This window comes from Ranitomeya imitator, chromosome 3 (assembly GCF_032444005.1).
Source record: "Ranitomeya imitator isolate aRanImi1 chromosome 3, aRanImi1.pri, whole genome shotgun sequence".
NCBI lineage: Eukaryota > Metazoa > Chordata > Amphibia > Anura > Dendrobatidae > Ranitomeya > Ranitomeya imitator.
Genome location: NC_091284.1, coordinates 134700124 through 134722968, shown reverse-complemented (window position 1 = coordinate 134722968; position 22845 = coordinate 134700124). Strand labels below are relative to the sequence as shown.

Here is a 22845-nt window from a genome sequence, read left to right as displayed (position 1 = left end):
GAGATTGTCCTAGTAATGGACAGCCCCTTTATTTGGGAATAGAGGGATGATTTAAAGGGTTTCTCCACAAATATCATAAAATGACCCCCATCACATAAACAAAACAGCAACGTGTCCAAGTCTCGTGTCAGGACGGGCTGCAGTCTGAAAAAACACAGTTCCCAACACATGTCTCAATGACAGATGAGCTACATCTGAAGAAGACATACCTCACTCAGCGAGGGAAAGGGCTGTGACATGAGAAGAAATATATCATCTTCTGGGCTGACTGACAGCACAGGGAGGACAGAGACTGGAGAAAAAATCCTTTATCAGCCGAGGAGAAGATATATATCTTCTGATTACATGACCCATCTCCTCGATTCAGGGAGCTATTTGTGCTTAGTACACTTACTGTAGCTTCTGAGATTTGAGGCACTAGCTTTGCTTCTTTAGACTTCAACACATCCTGACACATGACTTGGATCGGCTGCCATTTGAGTTATGTCATGGGGTCATTTTATTTCATTCTAAGAGCCCTTTAAACTGTTATATTTTTTAATTTTTGTAATATTCTTTTAAATATTTTTTGTTGATTTTTTTTTTTTTGTGTGCCTTGGTTATGCTGAACAATTCTTCTTCTTTTCATCCAATGATATAACACCCTATGATCTTGGCAGTGTATTTGCCGCAGAATGAAGCTGATTTTAATCAGTTGTTTCCCTAATATTAGTACATGATGAATGAGAACCTGATTGTACTTTTCGGTGTGAGGAGACCGAGATGATTGAAAGCACATGGAGACCAAACTGTTCTTTGCGGTAATTTCATTACAAACCCCCAGAGCTAAAAATCATCTATAGCATCTTTAGGAAGGCAAAGTTTGAACAGCTTAGAGATGCCCTTAATCTGGTAGACTGGGACAATATCCTCAGAAATGAGAATACAGATAATAAATGGGAAATGTTTAAGAACATCCTAAATAGGCAGTGTAAGCGGTTTATACCTTGTGGGAATAAAAGGACTAGAAATAGGAAAAACCCAATGTGGCTAAACAAAGAAGTAAGACAGGCAATTAACAGTAAAAAGAAAGCATTTGCACTACTAAAGCAGGATGGCACCATTGAAGCTCTAAAAAACTATAGGGAGAAAAATACTTTATCTAAAAAACTAATTAAAGCTGCCAAAAAGGAAACAGAGAAGCACATTGCTAAGGAGAGTAAAACTAATCCCAAACTGTTCTTCAACTATATCAATAGTAAAAGAATAAAAACTGAAAATGTAGGCCCCTTAAAAAATAGTGAGGAAAGAATGGTTGTAGATGACGAGGAAAAAGCTAACATATTAAACACCTTCTTCTCCACGGTATTCACGGTGGAAAATGAAATGCTAGGTGAAATCCCAAGAAACAATGAAAACCCTATATTAAGGGTCACCAATCTAACCCAAGAAGAGGTGCGAAACCGGCTAAATAAGATTAAAATAGATAAATCTCCGGGTCCGGATGGCATACACCCACGAGTACTAAGAGAACTAAGTAATGTAATAGATAAACCATTATTTCTTATTTTTAGTGACTCTATAGCGACAGGGTCTGTTCCGCAGGACTGGCGCATAGCAAATGTGGTGCCAATATTCAAAAAGGGCTCTAAAAGTGAACCTGGAAATTATAGGCCAGTAAGTCTAACCTCTATTGTTGGTAAAATATTTGAAGGGTTTCTGAGGGATGTTATTCTGGATTATCTCAATGAGAAGAACTGTTTAACTCCATATCAGCATGGGTTTATGAGAAATCGCTCCTGTCAAACCAATCTAATCAGTTTTTATGAAGAGGTAAGCTATAGGCTGGACCACGGTGAGTCATTGGACGTGGTATATCTCGATTTTTCCAAAGCGTTTGATACCGTGCCGCACAAGAGGTTGGTACACAAAATGAGAATGCTTGGTCTGGGGGAAAATGTGTGTAAATGGGTTAGTAACTGGCTTAGTGATAGAAAGCAGAGGGTGGTTATAAATGGTATAGTCTCTAACTGGGTCGCTGTGACCAGTGGGGTACCGCAGGGGTCAGTATTGGGACCTGTTCTCTTCAACATATTCATTAATGATCTGGTAGAAGGTTTACACAGTAAAATATCGATATTTGCAGATGATACAAAACTATGTAAAGCAGTTAATACAAGAGAAGATAGTATTCTGCTACAGATGGATCTGGATAAGTTGGAAACTTGGGCTGAAAGGTGGCAGATGAGGTTTAACAATGATAAATGTAAGGTTATACACATGGGAAGAGGGAATCAATATCACCATTACACACTGAACGGGAAACCACTGGGTAAATCTGACAGGGAGAAGGACTTGGGGATCCTAGTTAATGATAAACTTACCTGGAGCAGCCAGTGCCAGGCAGCAGCTGCCAAGGCAAACAGGATCATGGGGTGCATTAAAAGAGGTCTGGATACACATGATGAGAGCATTATACTGCCTCTGTACAAATCCCTAGTTAGACCGCACATGGAGTACTGTGTCCAGTTTTGGGCACCGGTGCTCAGGAAGGATATAATGGAACTAGAGAGAGTACAAAGGAGGGCAACAAAATTAATAAAGGGGATGGGAGAACTACAATACCCAGATAGATTAGCGAAATTAGGATTATTTAGTCTAGAAAAAGACGACTGAGGGGCGATCTAATAACCATGTATAAGTATATAAGGGGACAATACAAATATCTCGCTGAGGATCTGTTTATACCAAGGAAGGTGACGGGCACAAGGGGGCATTCTTTGCGTCTGGAGGAGAGAAGGTTTTTCCACCAACATAGAAGAGGATTCTTTACTGTTAGGGCAGTGAGAATCTGGAATTGCTTGCCTGAGGAGGTGGTGATGGCGAACTCAGTCGAGGGGTTCAAGAGAGGCCTGGATGTCTTCCTGGAGCAGAACAATATTGTATCATACAATTATTAGGTTCTGTAGAAGGACGTAGATCTGGGTATTTATTTATTATGATGGAATATAGGCTGAACTGGATGGACAAATGTCTTTTTTCGGCCTTACTAACTATGTTACTATGTTACTATGTTACTATGTTAAATATTAACTGCTATAAAAAGAATCACCAAAAGTTGAAAATCAACACTCATGGGTTTATTTATGGAAGCGCGTCATAAAAGGAGGCTCCAAACCCAATGGGGAATTCTTATCCCATGGATGTGTTGCGATAGGTCCAGAACTCTCCACGTGCATATTTCACATCAAGGACATTGCTTTACTTTTCTCACCAGACCTCCAGCACAAGCCTTTTTAGACAATGAGTTCTGCCTCATGACATCCTCATCAATGAACTCTCTCTTACTGACAGCGTGTGTAAAATATGGTTGTAAGCCTTTGAATTGTTGACATCATTTTTTCTCATTCATTATATGAACACTTGTGGCTGTAAGGACCATACCTATGTGTTTCCAAGTGGTTATATAATCAATGAGTCATTAAGTATTCTATTAATTACTACTAAATTGCCAATGTCTCCTGTAACCTCGCAGGAACATCTATTGTGCTTCACACTCTGGATGTACTCATCTATTTAGCATTTTCAACATCTTAAACAGGTTAAAACAATCTATCATCAGGTCTTTGCTATATAATATCAGAGCACCATGATGTAGAGTCAGAGACCCTGATTCCAGCAATATGTCACTTTAAAGTCTGTGGTTTCCTGTTTAAATACAGGGTGGCCATTTATATGGATACACCTAAACAAAATGGGAATGGTTGGTGATATCATCGTCCTGTTTGTGGCACATTAGTATATGGGAGGGGAAAACCTTTCAAGATGGGTGGTGATAATGGCGGCCATTTTGAAGTCGGCCATTTTGGATCCAACTTTAATTTTTTCAATGGGAAGAGGGTTATGTGACACATCAAACTTATTGAGAATTTCCCAAGAAAAACAATGGTGTGCTTGGATTTAATGTAACTTTATTCTTTCATGAGTTATTTACAAGTTTATGACCACTTATAAAATGTGTTCAAAGTGCTGCCCATTGTATTGGATTGTCAATGCAACCCTCTTCTCCCAGTCTTGACACACTGATAGCAACACCGCAGAAGAAATGCTAGCACAGGCTTACAGTATCCGTTGTTTCAGATGCTGCACATGTCGTATCTTCACAGCATAGACAATTGCCTTTAGATGACCCCAAAGGTAAAAGTCTAAGGGGGTCAGATTGGGAGACCTTGGTGGCCATTCAACTGACCCACGACGACCAATCCACTTTCCAGGAAGCTGTTCATGTAGGAATGCTTCGGACCCGACACCCATAATTGATGGTATGGTGTGATATATGGGGTACAAAGATAGTGGGGCCATTCTTCATCAATGGAAACCTCAATGCCACTGGATATCTGAAATTGCTACATGATGTGTTGCCCTCTTTATGCACTGAAGATGGCACATTCCCTGAGTTTTTCCAGCAAGATGGTGCACCAACACATTATGGGTGTCAGGTCCAAGCATTCCTACAAGGAATCTGACCCCCTTAGACTAGCATTTCTTCAGTTGTGTTGCTGTCTGTGTGTCAAGAGTGGGAGAAGAGGGTCGCATTGACAATCCAACACAATGGGCAGTACTTTGAACACATTTTATAAGTGGTCATAAACTAATGCATTTCATTAAATATCATGTGATAATAGCACCATATGTCTTGGAAGCAGACAAAATTGGGCAAGTATGAAGTATCTAAGCAGTTTCAACCATAAATTGTAATAGCTAACCTATACTAATCGATCAAGGCATTTCCAAAGCGCAGGTTTTTCCTATAATGCAGTTGTTCGCATGTGCCAAACATGGGGCAAGCCAAGTCCATTGGTGAATTGGCCACAGCTTCATGGAAGGCCAAGGCTTGATGAGAGTGAGGGGACAGTCATTGGATTTGATCGTACAAAAGAACTAGTGCAGCATAAATTGCTGAAATAGTTAAACACATATGATTCATGGTGACCCCATCTGAAAAGGTAAAGGCCTTACTGCTAAAGCCTTTATGTAAGAAATTGCAATATATCTCATGTCATGGTGGCATAAGGAGGACCTACACATTATAGGTAGGCAGTGTTAATACCATGGTTTGCTTTCTAGCCAGGTGTTATGAGTGAAGGATGCAAAGGGCCCACCAGTGACATTGACTCTGAGGGCCCACTGTTCAGCTGGATACAAATATTACATCACCATCATTCCCAAATTTGCCTGTGCTTCTCTGTAAACTATGTAGTTTGATAAGTGAATGATGAGGTGCTGCCCTTGCCTGTGCAGAGAGTCAAGTATATTGCGCGGGCCACTGCTCACGTAGGTGGGTGGGGTTGTGGGGAAGCCCACTACACTGGAGACCACCGACCGGGGAATTCTCCTGTTCCCTTGTGGGACAGTACGAACCTCTTTATTATTATTATTATTATTATTATTATTATTATTACTTCTGCTACTATTATCATCATTAATTTAATACATTACTTGTTCCAACTATTTCCTTCCAAGATATAACATGCCAAATGGTATTAAACCTGAAACCTTTGAAACGAATGAATTCTGTCATTTCCTTCTTTGTCTGCCTTTAACAATACAACTACTATTTATAATACATGCACTTTGCATGAACTTGCTTTGTTTTTCATGCACCCAGCAGTACATAGTTTATTACCGGGATATGACCTGTAACAAGATCCTATTGGCTGGCAGCAACAACTGCCAAAAGCTGTCATATGACCGAGACCACTCCAGCCAAAACATCGGAACAGCTGAGATCTCCTTTCCTTCAAATAGTTTGAACATGACTTGCAAATTCATGGAAGATTGCTCATTAATATCAGCAGAGCCCATGGAACAAGCTGCTCAACACAGAACACCGTGCTTTATCCAGATCAAGCCTGCTTCATCTCTCAGCCAACACATTTGACTTTGAGAAAACTATTTAACATGTCATTTTGAAAGTATTCGAGTCCTCCACACTTTTATCTCAAAAAGTGAAGCAGGATTCATAAGTGTATTTTATCAACGTAAAAGTAAAATTTGGAAGCCTGAATTTTAGATGAGGTGCACGGCAACATCTTGAACTAAGGAGCATTGCGGTATATTATATGTGCAGACAAAGTGTACTACATGTGAGGTTCAGATGCACAAACCTAGTAAACTCCTTTTAGACATTAGCAAGATTTCACCCCCTTTCAAAACTATATGTGCATGTAGCGCTTTCAAAGACAAGTCCAGCGATACCTTCACATGGCCAGTCTATTCCTCAGTTACTGAGAAGTCCATGTTTAAATTGATATACAAAGTAGTGTGAAGAGCTTTTTTTGTGGATTTGAAGCCTCTGTCACTCCAGCTCTATTATATTCTCTATTCTGTGCTACTTCAGGCAAGAGAGCTATCGATCAAGTAGCAGGAGGCAGCACTGGATGGGAAATAGAGCTGGAGTGACAGGGGTTTCAGATCTACAAATAATTCTAAAGCCTAATTTGCATATCAGCTAGAATGCTGATATTCAGTAATGGAGGAACGGACTGGCCATGTAAAGGTATTGCTATATTTGTCTTTGAAGATCTGCATGTCCATATAAATAGTTTGGGGGTTGAAACTCCATTTAATTTCCTCAAAGGGAAACTGTCACGTTGTTGTTATTCTGTATCAGAGCTTTGTCACTTATATGTTAATGTGCAGTGTTTGGCCAGAGAACTTTCACTGTAAAGGATGAGACAGTTCCTGTATCCATATACAAGCTTTTACCATTTATCCTCCATAGGCCAATTGACAGCTTTCTCCCTATGCACATTAATAATGATACATATCATAAATACATTGGACTCTTTGTTTGCAGTCCTGACTGTGTGTTATAAATATTAAAGCATTATCACTTTTAAAAAATCCTTTTCCAAAAGGCTCAAGCAAACTGAGCTTTATTTGCCCTCTTCAGGTCTATCGCAGTGTCTCTGCCGCTACCCCGGTCTGTGCTGTTTGGCTGCAGTGGTGACATCATGTTGCGCCAACATTTCAACCAATCACTGGACTCAGAGGTTGGGCCATCTACATTGGTGGTTAGGTTGTGATGTCACAGCTGCAGCCAAACAGCTATGGATCAATGGAAGGTAAGTAAAGCTTAGTTTTTTGTATTTTAAGTAATTGAAACATTTATTTTGAAAGAGGACAACTCCTATAAAATGTGAGTTATCAAAAAACTCAGACTGCTGAAATTAGCATGCCTGTCCGTACTTTTTTGCTGCCTTCAGACACAGCAGCCTAACAAGTTTTTTTCTAATTTACTTTATCTAGAGCAAAAAGTATTTTTACAATTTCATGTGATTCAGCACAATTCTATATCCCCTAATTAGTAAGACGTCTAGTACTGGTTGTCACGATCCTCTAGGTTCTTGCATATGATGGATATAGTATAATTCTGGGTGAATGATCCTCTGGGTACAACGACTGTCTAGAGACCCCATACAAATCAGAATATTGATGTCTGAACCATCTGATCATCTGATGTGTTTGAGGCGTCCAAACTCTGCACAGGGGATATTGGGAGCGAAAAGGCCTGGGCACCTTGAATTTAACCAACTTTAGTTCTTCTAGTAGAAAAGCTGCTATTGGAGGTGTTTTGCGGTGACTAACTCCCTTCTCTCCATTAAAAACACATGAAAGGCTCAGTGAAGCCAAAATCCATGTGTGTGGCTTTCCAGAGAGATGGCTGTCGGCTGAACTGGGGTCAGGGAACAGATCTATAAGGTGTATAGGCACCTTTAGCTGCGTTTTCCTTTGGACATTAGGCCTAAATTACTGTAATATCAAATACAAATAAAAATCTCAACAACTTTACAGAAATAATCAATTCAGGGACTTGTATTTCAAAAAATGTATACTTTTATGAAAGTGAATCTGTCAGTAGGATCAACCACTCTAAGCCGTCTATATTGGCATGTAGATCATAGGAAGCTGAATAAAATGATACATTGAAGTCTCATTAAAGAAAAATCCACATTTTTCACAGTTCGTAAGTGAGTAAATACCGTAAATAGGCCGGTCATAGATTTCACTGAGAATCTGCCTCCAGAGCTTATTTTAAATTAAAGAGGGTGTTACCAGCGTGAGACATGTAATGACTGACAGTCTGCTTTCTGATCTACATGTCTCACCCTGGTAACTCCTTCTTTCATTGATAATAATCGCTGGAGGCAGATTCTCAGAGATAGCTATGTCCGGCCAAAGGATCTTAACAGCAGATTTACATACTAAGAAAAATGTGGAATTCTCTTAAATAAGACGTCTGAGTGCAGATATCAAGGTATCATTTTAATTAACCTTCCATGACCTGCATGTCCATACAGATGGCTTGGGTTGATCCTACTGACAGGTTCCCTTTAAGGGGCAAGGACAACTCCTTGTCACTCATTAGTTCAGTAATGGCATCTCTATACTCTCAATCTTTTAATGAAACTAATGTACAGTATCATTGACTTTCTGGCTTTGGTGGAAAGCATTCAGCTCTGTGGCTTGTGTTGTACAGATTTTGTCGTACAAGGTTACATTGATGCATACAGCACTTATCAGCTTATTTTCAAAACCCTTATCAGTGCAATTTGCTTATAAGCCATTGTTCATATGACTCATCGTAAAATCTTCTACATGGGTTTACTCCAGCTAATGATAAGTCTTCACTTTTTAGATTGACTATTCTGTGCTTTTTTATATATAGGCAAATGGTAGCATACCGTAACTGGCAATGTATGTCACTATAAAACTAGTATTAGTAGAATATATAATATAAATCTGTAAAACACATTTTTTTACTTCCGTGAATACAACTGGCAGTACACATTCAATTGTTTTTCTTTTTCAGGTGGATGAGTCGAGTTAACCTTGCTGCTTCCGGCTATGCAGAGAGAGAGCGGATCAAGCAAGATCAAGGTGAACATAGTCTATGGACCGACGCTGACCTATCCTATATCCTGTGTCTGGTATTGAAGTTCTGCCATATTAGGCTATGTTCACACTTTGCGGATTTTGCAATGAGTTTCCCATGAGTTTACAGTACAATGTATACCTATGGGAAACAAAAAACGCTGTGCACATGCTGCGGAAAAAAACGCGCAGAAACACTGCGGATTACATTCCGCAGCATGTCACTTCTTTTCTGCGGACTTTCACCTGCTCCAAGAGGAAAATGCAGATGAAAATCCGCATAAGAATCCGCAGTAAAAACCGCGATAAATCCGCGACGGGTTCTCACTGCGGATTTTGGAATTCCGCTGCGGAAAAATCCGCAGTGGAATCCGCAAAGTGTGCACATAGCCTTAACGTTAACGGGGCTGATGAACAATACCAGATACCACCAAGGAAGAAGGTTGCTCTGTTTCTGGAAAAAAAAAAAAAAAAAAAAAACAGACCCTGTGTTCTAATCTGAGTCTTAAGAGGAACACTTAAATTCTTGTTGCTTCTCATATTAGTGTTTTTTAAGCATATTTTGCCGAAGCAAAGAATTAAAGTTTCCTGCGCAACCAAGCCTAATATAGTTTTCAATGTACAAAGCAAAAAAGCAAACAAAAACATTTATTTCCTCTGATGCACAGTTTATCTAAACATGTTGGTCTGTACATAAAAATAGATGTTGCCTGCAAGATAATGTGGCATTTGGACATGTGTGGGTGGTCAACTAATGTGTGCTGGACAGAAATAACGGGTGCCTTGTGTACCAAGGCGTATTCTGTTTACTGCTACACTTCAACGTGCTGCCCAAGGACAGAATGCAATTTTCTGCATTGGCCAGATGTGCAAATACAGGGAACTGGCATTATTTGAGCTGATTTTCATTCATTCTGTGGTTTAAATAAGCTGCCAGGATTTCATGACATGTAGCTACTAGTGATGAGAGAATGTGCTCAGATAAGGTGTTAGCCGAACATGCTCCTGTGCTAAGGCTGGGGTCACATTGTGTTTCGGGCGTCCGTTTAACGGACTACGTTACACCGCTGCATAACGCGGTGTAACGTAGTCCGTTAACGCCGCCATTGCTAGTAATGGCGAACGCATCGCTAGTGCACGCCCACATTGGGCGTACGCTAGCGATGTGCCGTCATTTGTGTGATGGACGCGAGACGCTGGCTGCAGCGTTTCCGGGTCCGTCACTGCTAGCGCAGATGGAGCTAGGAGAAGCTCCATCTGCGCTAGCATGATGTAGCGCAGGCACTTGCGATAGCAGCAGCCCGTTAGCGTATGTGCTGAACGGGCTGCTGCTAACGCAATGTGACCCTAGCCTAACAGTGTGTCTTCGACGTGCTCGAAAAAAATGTCAGAGTCCCCACAGCTGCAAGTCTCGCGGCTGTTCGACAGCCGCAACACATTCAGAGAGTCCCCTGGGTGGGACAGAACCCTTCCCATGCTTCTGCCTCCTGAGGTTGTTTCCCTCCCACTACCAGCCTCTTTCCCTTGATTGTTGGCTCACTTGCCTGGCACCTGACATCACACAGTGAGCTATCAATCAAGCTAAAGAGGCAGATAGTGGCAGGGAAATAACCTTGAGGCTATGTGCACACGTACAGGTTTTTTCGCTATAAAAACTCATTAAAAATGCATACATTATGCATTCTATAATTTAGAATGCATTCTGCATGTTTTGTGCACATGGATGCGTTTTTTTCCGCGAAAAAAACGCATCGCGGTAAAAAAATGAGCATGTTCATTATTTTTGCGGATTTTCTGCGTTTTTCCCGCAATTCTATGCATTTGGGAAAAAACGCACCAAAAACGCATCAAAATCGCGGTAAAGACGCATGCGGATTTCTGGCAGAAATGTCCGTTTTTTGTCAGGAAAATTTCTGCAAGAAATCCTGACGTGTGCACATACCCTAAAAAGCAGAGACATGGGAAATGCTATGTCCCGCCCAGGGCACTTAACACCTCATTTACATAAGAAATAAATTTCACATTTCTTGGGAATGCAGCAACAAATAGAAAATATAAAGGTGGAGCATTGGGGGTTGATCCTTCTGATAGATTCCCAGTAAGTGGGGGGTGTCGTTCCTTGTTCTTATTTTCTACAGTCCAGCTTCTTTTCTGGCTTTATGCAGCTGAATAGCCACAGCCCTCTTAGGGAGCGTGGGCACAAGTCATGGCATTTAAGCTGCCATGTTCTATATCTATAGCATTCTACCTTTAAAGTAGAAAAACAGCTAAAGGAGCAACTTTTTAAATGTTTTTAAAAAATAATTATTGGTCTTTTTTATATAAAGTTGAACACTCGCTTATATAAATTAATCATATTTTCAGCTTTCTTTGGTGAAAATTCTTCTATTGTCTACTTCTAGCCCCCTTCCTATGTAATATGTTCACTTAAATGCTATTAATGCAATTAAAAATTATAAATGGCATAATAATTAACATTTGGTGTTGTTCTTTGAGTCAAAATCCGCAAAATTGCATTGAGCGATGGGCTTCTGGAAGGGTTGTGCTCTCGTAGAAAATGGCCAATGTACAGCACCTACACTGCAAAACATGGGTGGTCTTCTCAGAGCAGAAATCTAAGTTCCACTGTATGTAAACAAATAAATCCGTAGAACCTGTCTTTATAATAACCATGTGTTGTGAATTTCTATGTCTTGCAGACTACTGGAGTGAAAGTGACCAAGATGAGGCCGAAACTCCATCAACTCCCAAACAAGACAGCCCCCCACCACCATATGACACTTACCCCAGACCTGCAACAGTAAGTAATATATTCATAGATTTTTACACAGATCAATTCAAGAAGGGGGAAGGAAGAAGGGGTGAATAGCTAAAATGCTGTGACTGCCTCATTGATGTCATGATATGATATAATATATAACATAATGTATCTGTTTTGCACAGTGTCCTTGAATTATACCGTTTCATCCACCTGGTAGGAAATGTGGAAATCCTGTGTGCCATGTCCTGCTCTGATATTGACATATCTATAATCTCATCCCAATTTGTAATCTCGTGTTTGGGGATATTATAGTGACATGTCATCTTAATTATTTACATTGCTAAACTTTATTTCTATTACAGTGGTTTGCAAAGTCTTTTTTCATGTTTTGCCACATCACAACCTAGAATGTCACTGTTTTGGGGGGTTTGCATCAGTTCGTGTAAAGAACATGCCTACAACTGTGAACAGTTAATTTTCTTTTTATTGTGAGGCACATAACAAATTAGACAAAATTACTGAAACCTTCAGTGTACACAACTATTCAACCCCTCTAAAGTTACTACTTTGTAGAGCCTCATTTTGCAGCAATTACAGCTGCAATTCGCTTTGGATAAGTCTCGATGAGCTTTCCACATTTTGCCACAGAGATTTTTGTCCATTCCTCAAGGAAAAACTACTCCAGCTCCTTCAAGTTAGATCGTTTCTTCTGGTGAACAGCAATCTTCAAGTCTGATTACAGATTCTCAATTGCATTAAAATCTGGGCTTTGACTAGGCCACTACAAAACATTTCCACGTTTCCCCTTAAACCACTTGAGTGTTGTTTTAGCAGTATGCTTTGGGTCATTGTCTTGTTGGAAGGTGGTCTCAAATCACTGACAGACTGAAACAGATTTTTGCTCAAGAATATCCCTGTATTTCACACCATCCATCTTCCCTTTGACTTGGACCATTTTCCCTGTCCCTGCTGCTGAAAAACATCCCCACAGCTTGATGCTACCACCACTATGTTTCACTGTGGGCATTGTGTTCTTGGGGTGATGAGCTGCATTGATTTGGTGCCAGACATAGCGTTTACCTTGTTGGCTAATAAGTTAAATTTTGGTCTCATCTGACCACAGCACCTTCCTATATACATTTGGAGAGTCTTATATTTTTTGTGTGTAAGTAAAGGCTTTTTTCTGCCCACTCTTTCATAAATGCTACCTCTATGGAGTGTATGGCTTATTGTGATCATATGGACAGATACTCCAGTTTCTGCTTAGGAACTCTGTAGCTCCTTCAGGGTTACCTCTGGTCTCTGTGCTGCCTCTCCGATTAATGCCATCCTTGCCTGGGTTGAGAGTTTTTGGCGTGCAGGCCTCTCTTGGCATTGTTTGTTGTGGTACCATGTTCTTTCCATTTGATAATGGATTTGAATGTGCTCCGGAGGATCATCAGAGATTGGGATATTGTTTGATAACCCAACCCTGACAACAACTTGGTCCCTGACACATTTGCAGCTCTCCTTGGTCTTCATGGTGGTGCTTGGTTAGTGGTGCCTCTTGCTTAATGGTGTTGCAGCCTCTGTGTCCATTCCGAGAAGGTGTGTATATAGTGACAGACCATGTGACACTTAGATTGCATAGAGAGGGACTTCCTTTCACTAAGCATGTGACTTATGAAGGTAATATCTTGTACCAAAAATGTTTAGGGACTACATAGCAAAAGTGCTGAATACATATGCACATGCCAATTTTTAGTTATTTGATTCCATAAATGTAATTTCTACCTATATTTTTCTCACTTCACCAACTTAGACTATTTAGTGCTGATGCATCACATACAAATCTGAATACAAAAATATTTAAACACATACTTAAACAAAATAGATAAAAAGCCAAGGTGGGGAGAGGGTGAATACTTTTGCAAGTCGCTGTATTATTGTAAATCCTTCATATAGTCTGAAAAACAAAAAATAAAGGAATTCCTCAAATTTAAGCTAAGAGAAGAAAAGGGAAGAGAGGCTTTCCAATACATTTCTTTTTATAGTTTCTAATGCTATAATAAGACTTTATTTTTTTCCTTTTTTTTTTTTTTATAAGTCCACTGGAAAAAAGCAAATAAATAAAACTTTTACATCTCTTCCTAATATAATGAACTTAGGAACACCCTTATTTTTTATTTATTGTGACAAAGGAGCCATGACTTTAAAGGTAACTTCAGTGGTCCGGTTTGACAGCTAGACTTCGGCCTCTGTGCCCTACACAGGAAAGAGTTGTCAGTGTCAGTATGTCATCAGTGATCTGTTTCATAGATTTAGCTATGAAAATAGGCCAATCAGGCATCCCTCTTTACACACCACACTAATGACATTCCAACAAAGGAAGTCTAAGCTGAAAGTGGAGCCTGGATGACTGCTGATCTCTTCAGATTGGGCCACCTTTAGAAATAAAAGTTTATTAGTAAATTCCATATGCTCTTATAACATTTTTTTAAATGTAACTTTTTTAAAATGTTGTTCAAGTACATTTATATATTGAGGTTTGTTTTCTCTTATTTTGTTTTCTCCCTTTCTTGTTTTCTAGATGTCATGTGCAAGCCCTTTTGTGGAACAGAAACACGGCAGATTATCCTCCACCGAAACCTCACAGTCCCATTCTTCCCATGAGGATTACCGTCAGGAACCAGCAGGAAACACCACTGATTCTCCAGTGCGCAAAACTGCCAGCCAGAGACGATCTTGGCAAGATTTAATTGAAACGCCATTAACCAGCTCAGGACTTCATTACCTTCAGACTCTTCCTCTTGAGGACTCTGTGTTCAGTGAACCAGGAGTGGCATCTCCAGATCACAGGCGGCAGTCCACACTCCCAGCTCCAAAATGCCATCAACAGGACCATTATGGCCCTTTTCCTTTAGTAGAAGGGAACAGATTACAAGTACTAAGTAGCAGAGGGCCAAAGCCACGCAGTTTTACACTACCAAGAGATGCAGGCCTGAGCCATTGTGCTCCTCTTTCCCCAGTAAGTATACTGGAACCAACAGAACTTCTTCAGAAAGAAGAAACGGAAGAGGAATGTACTTCCCAGGAGCCAGAAAGACCGGACGAAGCCAGTAAGTGCACTTATTATTCCCGAGTACAAAGGATGCCAACGTAGTTGTACTTAATGCATCAAATAGAGACATATGAATGAACTAAACACGTCATGGCTCCCCATACCTCAAATAAACAAATAGCTACAATAGGAGCTCCACAGCCTGTCCTTACATCTTCTTACAGTAGGCACTTGGTAATCGCAACGCGCACAATGCTCGGGAAGTGATTCATTACATGATTATAGCCGCCTCCAGGAGGTAGTAGCAGCCATTCTCCCCAGCATTTACATTTACATTCTCCTTTACTCCAGGTAATGGATTCTCTTTGTAGGAATCCGATCTTTTTATAGCAAAGAATTGAAATTCCCACAGTTTGAGAGGACCCCGCAGTAAATAGTGTATTGGTGTCATTTAGTGTTTCCATACATAGAAGTTTTCCTCTAAACTTCCAACCCACACTCAGAATGCATCTTCCACATCTATACATATGTGAGTGTACCATGTCTCCACAAAGCACACGGCAGCCCGTTCAGGCCAATGTCTCTCATTTGATGTTTTTATGTGCTATATACTGTATGTTTAAGCTTCAGGCTAACTACCTATGTTGCAATGTTTTCTGTGGATCAATGTGTTCATTCTGTACAGATAGTAGGCAGGTGTATGAGCTTTGACAATGTTTTTCATATATGATACATAGAAGCCTACTGATTTTAGGAACATAGAATTATTGTTTGAGATTAAATGGGTTCTCCAGGACAAATTGCATAAAAATGTCCTAGCTCTGTACTGGTCACACTCTGTGGGTGCAATCTTATTGAGCACTTTGTTCAATCACAAAGGCATTGACGTGCGAGACTCATCCGAGTTTCTCGCATGTGAGTATGATCCCTTAAAGTCATAGTAGGGCTGACCATTAGAACTATGATTGCGGTAGTGAGTAGGGGGTTTTAAACTGGTCTTATATATTAGATGGCTGTCAGCCAAGCAAACAATGCTTTGGCAGATTGTCCATCTCTCCCTTACACAGTGCTCCTCTATGTCCTTTTTGAGAGGGCAATCTTTGCTGGTGGCCTATCTCCAGGAGAACAATCAGCAGTCCAAAATCAAACATCCCCGATCGAAAAACCTTTCCCGATGACCAGTTGGCCAGTGCACCCATACACATTAGAGTGTTGGCCAAATCCGTCGATGTGGGTGGGTTCAGCCAACATTACTCTGTGTGTGTGGGGGCATTTAGTTGTATTTACTTTTGTGTCTAGTCCAGGACAAACATAAAAGACTACATCCACAAAGTCTCTTCTTCAATGAATAGGTCATTAGTAAATGTTCCCTTCTCCAATAAGTACTGTCCTCACCTGCGTTTTTGCTCCATTTTTTTCCGCAGGCAAAATTGCTCTATTGGCAGGTTGTCCTGCATTTTTATTGCTGCTTTTTGTTGTCTCTTGTGCTTGTTGATAAAGTTTAGTGGCCCCCAAAAATCATGATTTAACTTCTTTAGGAATTTACAGCAAAAACGCAGCAAAAACTGATACCTGTATTTTTTGCTGCATTTTTGCTTCATTTTTGCACTTACCCATTGTTTCCTATTGGTGAAGAAACACTGAAAAAACTCTGAAAGAAGTGACATTCTGCAATTTGCAAAAATGCAGCAGTTTTCCAAAACAGTCAGGATAAAAATAAACTATGTGTGCATGAGACTTCTAAAATCTCATAGACGTTCCTGGTACTGTAAGGGTATGTTTCCACCGTCAGGAATGGCTCTGTATTTGCTCAGGATTTAGTCAAATAAATAAGGCAGCACGCTGTAGCGCCAAAACCTGCAAACGTGAAAATTGAATTGCATTACTGCACTAGAAATATGAAAAACTGAGAAAGTTTAGCGCATAAATTGCCAATTTATGTGTACCTTGTAGCCACGATAAGGCATTTCTCGTATACAAGGGCCAAGCAATACCTTTACTCTCTGAGAATAAAGTCTTCATCTGAATAGGAACCTAATGTGAGTCTTCTCTTTGACTAAAATCTCTCTCTGTGGAGGGGGAAGTTTTTTGAAATTTTTAAATTTGCTCAGGATTTGACACAGGTAAAATCTGCACCAAATCTGCATCTGAGGTCACTGTCAGGTCACCTGCGTTTTTGATGCTTTTTTAATGCGTTTTTCATGCGTTTTTTTTTTCAAACTTTTTTTTCATGCGGATTTGTGTGTTTTTGTAAGCTAAATATATACAAAAAAAAAAGAATTCTGATGTAATTTCTTGTCTTGTTTTTTATACTTCATTGAACAATAATTAGTGATGAGCGAATATACTCTTTACTCGAGATTTCCTGAGCACGCTCGGGGGTCCTCTGAGTATTTTTTAGTGCTCGGAGAATTAGTTTTTCTTGCCGCAGCTGAATGATTTACAGCTACTAGCCAGCATAAGTACATGTGGGGGTTGCCTGGTTGCTAGGGAATCCCCACATGTACTTATGCTGGCTAACAGATGTAAATCATTCAGCTGCAGCAATAAAAACTAAATTTCCGAGCACTAAAAAATACTCGGAGGACACCCAAGCGTGCTCGGGAAAACTCGAGTAACGAGTATATTCGCTCATCACTAAGAATAATGTTTACACACGCAGATAGATAGATACATCTATAGATAGATAAGATAGATGATAGATAGATATAGCTATAGATAATAGATAGATGATAGATTGATTGATAGATAGATAATATATATATGATACAGAGATGATAGCTAGATAATAGATAGATAGTTAGATAATAGATACGATAGATGGATCGATAGATAGATCTATAGATAATACCAAGCCCGATGTTTAGTAATAAACATAATAAAATGGTACATAAAGAGTTAGGCCAGGATCACACATGCGAGAAACTCAAGACGAGTCTCGCATCTTAATACCCGGCACTGCCGCCGACACTCGGGAGCAGAGCGTGTGGCTGCATGTATTTCTATGCAGCCGCACGCTCCGCTCCCGAGTGATGGCGGCAGTGCCGGGTATTAAGATGCGAGACTCGTCTGAGTTTCTCGCATGTGCGATCCCAGCCTTCAATAAAGACACACACACACGAAATCTGTGTTAGGCCGGGGTCACACTTGCAAGAAACTTGCGCGAGTCTTGCACCTCAATACCAGGCACTGCCGCCGGCACTCGGGACCGGAGTTTGCAGCTGCATGTATTTCTATGTAGCTGACTTTTCTGGTCCGAGTGCCGGCGGCAGTGTCAGGTATTGAGGTGCGAGACTCGTGCGAGTTTCTCGCAAGTGTGACCTCTGCCTTAAATACAATATCTGTTTAATTTTTTTTAAAAATGGCGTGGGCTCCTGCGCAATTTTCTGCGCCAGAGAGGGAAAGCCAGCGACTGGGGGACCGGTGTTTGTAGAATGGGAAGGGGTTAATACCCATGGAGCTTCCCAGGCTATGACTATCAGCCCGCAGCTGTATATTTAGCCTTTACTGGCTATTAAAATAGGGGGACCCCCAAAACAATTGTGGGGTTCCCCTATAATTTATAGCCAGAAAGGCTATGCAGACAGCTGCGGGCTGATATTCATAGCCTAGAGAAGGGCCATGGATACTGTCCTCCCCTGGCTACAAATACCAGCTTTCAGGCACCCTAGAAATGGCGCATCTGTAAGATCCACCAATTCTGGCGCTCAGCCTCATTCTTCCCACTGCCCTGTAGCAGTGGCATGTAGGGTAATAAGGGGTAAGCCGGCTTAGTAATGGAGAGGAATCAATAAGATACCTACCATTACTAATCCTATAGTTGGTCAAGGGTTAATAAAACACACATACATGCAGAATAAAGTATTTTAATTAAATAAAACACTACACGGTTTTGCCATCTTGGTAATCCAAGCGAAGCCATCGATCTTCTGAAAAAAAAGTTAAAATAAACCAACAGTATACTCCCTGTGTCCGACGCAGTCCATTTAATAACGAGTGTCTTACAACGAGTCCAGCTCTGCTACATCTGGATGCCTGACATCCAGACATAGCAGAGCTTGTAGATTACTGCCAGAGATAACTCTCTAGCGATTACCTACACTCTAGCACTCGTGGTCAGCTGACCATGAAAACTAGCCTAGGGTGACCTGAGATGACGCCCGGTCAAGTGCACAGCAGTTCTCGCGGTAAGGTAACTTATCGCGAGAACTGCAGTGGACGTGGACTTCCGGCGGTGGGACAGGTAAGAGCGTATTTAAATTAGTAGTAGACATGCGTAGTAAGCTGCGTTTACACAGTTACTACGCATGTGACTAATCATTAGATGCGGTTTTACCGCATTTAATGATTATCTATAGGAAATTTATGGTGCGGCGACAGAGCGTCGCCGCATTGCAAACAAACATGCTGCGTTCTGAAAAGAAGCGCCACATGTCCGGATACGCGGGTCTGCCATCTGCGTCTTAGTGGAGACCGGATTTAATGAAATCCCCTGCACTATAACATCTGGACGCTGTGGCTGTACGCAGCGTCAAACACGCAGCGTTTCCTGAACGTGGAAACATACCCTAAAATGCAGCTTAAAATTTGCATTAAAAAAGCAGCAAAAAAATGCTGCAAAATGCAACGTGTGAACATATCTTTTTTGTAGCAGACAGCATATTAGGAAGCTGGAGCACTTCTGCTCCTGTTAGTTTAGCTTTTCATGTTGTCCAGAGATCTCATTTAAGATCAGTTTCTGTGGTATATTTACTGTATATTTGCCTTAATAACTTGGTTGTAAGGTTTGTTTGGAAAAGAGTTTGTAGTTCTTACATTTTACACTCAATATATGCAGGTTATGTGTCAGCCGAAGATTATCAACGCTACGCTAAGCAGTCCAGTAAGTGACACATCGCTGGAGTCAGTCTCTATATGATGCTGCTCTCAGATTAGGTGGCAAAAACTTGGTTGCAGATTCACTTTAATATTATATAGTAGGTTTATCGGTATGTTACATAATAAGGATCTGATCTGAAGGGATGCTTTAACATTTGTAGGATTAGTGTCTATGGTTGTATATGATTTTTACCGATACATTGCAGTTATGAAAAAAGCACACCTCCTCCTCCTATCAAAGTTTTGATCCTCTTAATATGTTGCAATCATATTATACAGCACTGTGTACTTACAATTGTTCATTTTGCCTTCTACTCAGCTTCTCTTTTCTCTGCTCCATGTAAAAAAATGAAGTTTCTTTTCCCTGCAAAAATCATTCCCCTTCTCAACTCCTGACACAGCTGCTCCCTCCTCACCAGGCCATTGAGTTTTGCAGTGACTTAGGATTCATACAGGGAAAATTTACTTCTACACAAGAGCTTAGAAGGATTCCGATAGTCAGTTTTTAATCACGTAATGTCATAGACCTAACAGAAAAGAGAAGAATTAGCAGGGTAGAAAGGCAAAATGAGAAATTGTAAGTACACAGTGCTGTATAATATGATGACTGCAGTTAATTAAGAGGATGCATGTAGCCTAACACTGCAGGGAAAAAAATTGACTTTATTCTACCCAAGCAGCGATACAGTTTCAGTCACAGGGGCTGGGCCGGCTTGGATTCAGTCATCGCTGATTATACAGAGTGGCGGCTGTAACCATACCTCCAACCCTGACTGGTGATAGCTGAGCCCCAATGCAGAGAGAGTTTCAGCCAGGACCAGGGGCGCGGTTACAGCCCCTGCTTTGTATACTCAGTGACTGAACCTGTGTCGGCGCTACCCCTGTGACTGAAGCTGCTCTCCTGGCCCTGACAGTTGAGCCCCAATGCAGAGGGAGTTTCAGTCAGAACCAGGGGCGCGGTTACAGCCCCTGCTTTGTATACTCAGTGACTGAACCTGTGTCGGTGCTACCCCTGTGACTGAAGCTGCTCTCCTGGCCCTGACAGTTGAGCCCCAATGCAGAGGGAGTGTCAGTCAGACTAACGCCACCCATGTGACCGAGGCTGCTCTCCTGGCCCTGACAGCTGAGCCCCAATGCAGAGCCAGCGTCCGTTAGGGCTGGAGGCGCGGTTTCACTCACGATGGCGATGCCGGCGCTGGTTCAGTCACCGCTCTGAGTATAGATACCTGCGGCTATAACCGTGCCCCCGTTTCTGACTGACACTCCCTCTGCATTGAGGCTCAGCTGTCAGTCAGGGCCATGGTTGTGTTTACAGCCACTGCTCTGTATACTCGGGGCGGTGCTGCCCCCATGACTGACACAGGAACGCTGTTGGGAACAATAAAGTTAATTTTCTCCCCGCAGTGTTACGTTACATGCCGGTGCCAGCCAGCGTTATGGCACTATTTACCTGGAGATTAAGCTCACATCTGCAGATTAATAGTGTTATTCCTGGTGACAGATTATCTTTAAACTAAAGGGGCTTTTACATATTCTGTATAGTTTGATGGCAAACCCTAAGATTAATTTCCTCTGGAGGTGTTTACGAGAACCTGTCACCAGTTTTATACCTTATATAAAGACTGCCCATCACCTTTTTAAAGCATTTAAATGGGGTGCTTGGCGCTTCATCAGCCCTTTCAAGTGTCCGATGTTCTATTGATGGAAATGGATGACATCTCCTGCGTCACCCACACATTACTCATCCACTTGAATCAGACACCTGTAGTGCTCAGGCGTGTCTTGCTCTATTGGGAGCTTATGACATAAGAGTGATTTGACTGTGCAGGCACAAGACTTTCAGCACCTTGTGGATCATGTAGGAGATGTCAACAACTTCCTGCAAGATAGAAGAAGCGGCATCTGAAGGGACTGAGGAGGCACCAAGCGTGATCCAGAGACATCATTCAGAACGGACAATGCAATATGCATGCAGCGTATGATATGAATAAGAGACTTTTTCAGACATAAGCTGGGGCACCTATGAGGGTACAAAGGGGTTATAGAAATCCCTCTTATATGCTTTAAAAAGCGATGGGCAGGGTTTATGAGGTATAAATCTGGTGACAGGTCCCCTTTAAGCTAGTCCAGTCTAATCGTGGGTGCAGGGTCCTGAGTGAAAGCAATATTGTAGATATCTAGAAAATCCCCCTCTATGAGCCTACATTACTCATTACTACATAATGCTATATACCAGGGGTGTCAAACTGCATTCCTCAAGGGCTGCAAACAGGTCATGTTTTCCGGATTTCCTTGTACTGCACAGGTGATAATTTAATCACCTACGCACATAATGATTACAGCACCTTGTGCAAAGCTAAGGAAATCTTGAAAACACGCATGGTTTGCGGCCCTCGAGGAATGCAGTTTGACACCCCTGCTGTATACGGTAAATAATGCTCAACCAAATCATACCGATTCCCAACCTCAATAATGTAAACCCTTTTATGAATATTATATAATTACATGAATGTGTAATTAGACAATTTCTATCATCACTATGAACACCATGCAGACAAGCTCGATAATTGCTTATTTTGTTACATAAATTGTTGGACGGTGCGCTTATTTTATTCTGTCACATAATTATCCCTAAACTCTTTTTCGGCTTCCTTTCCGGCCCCAGTGAGCAGAGGATTAGTTTTTGCCTAGCATGCCTTCCTGTGTGGCACTATTGATGTATTCTTGTCTTGCTGTGCACCAACAGACTGTGGTAATTAGACATGACAGGTCAGCTGTCAAATTAAGGAAAATACTGCTCTGATCGTTGTATATTTGGACACCTATTGGGACATGGGAAGTTGTTCCGCACTCGCAAGATTCGTTGATGTCCCTCCTTCCCCCATTACCTCATTTATCTTGTCTGTCGTCTTTTGAAATTGTAATTTATATCTACTGTTTCTCTTTTTTGTGCTAGCTGGATCCATATACCACTAGTGAATCTGTTTTATTTTTGGTCTTAAAGTGGTTGTTCAATAAAAAGAAATGATCACCTATCCACAGAACAGAGGGGGTCCCTGCCCTGGAGCCCACACCAATCAACAGAACAGGGAATTTTATCTCAGCAGCCAGTTGGATGTTCGAATGTTGGTCCATTCATTTTTTTTAATGCTGCGTGAAAAAGGTGAGCGCAGTGCTCATCAGCCTCATGAGGAATGAAAGGAGCAGCTTATGAGCACTTTCACTGCAGCTTTTGAGCATTTTCACTGTT

The 22845-nt window shown here is 41.2% G+C and overlaps 1 protein-coding gene across 14 annotated transcripts in view; it reads left to right on the top strand.

Annotated features, from left to right (window-relative positions):
- The window catches only part of CNKSR2 (connector enhancer of kinase suppressor of Ras 2), a 550079-nt gene that overhangs the window by 459642 nt on the left and 67592 nt on the right, over window positions 1-22845 (top strand). For all 14 annotated transcript variants that reach the window (XM_069761485.1, XM_069761477.1, XM_069761484.1 and 11 more), the window contains 3 exons: window positions 8855-8922; window positions 11616-11716; window positions 14247-14775. In XM_069761485.1, coding sequence (XP_069617586.1) covers window positions 8855-8922; window positions 11616-11716; window positions 14247-14775 — 698 coding nt within the window. The remainder of the gene's footprint in view (window positions 1-8854; window positions 8923-11615; window positions 11717-14246; window positions 14776-22845) is intronic.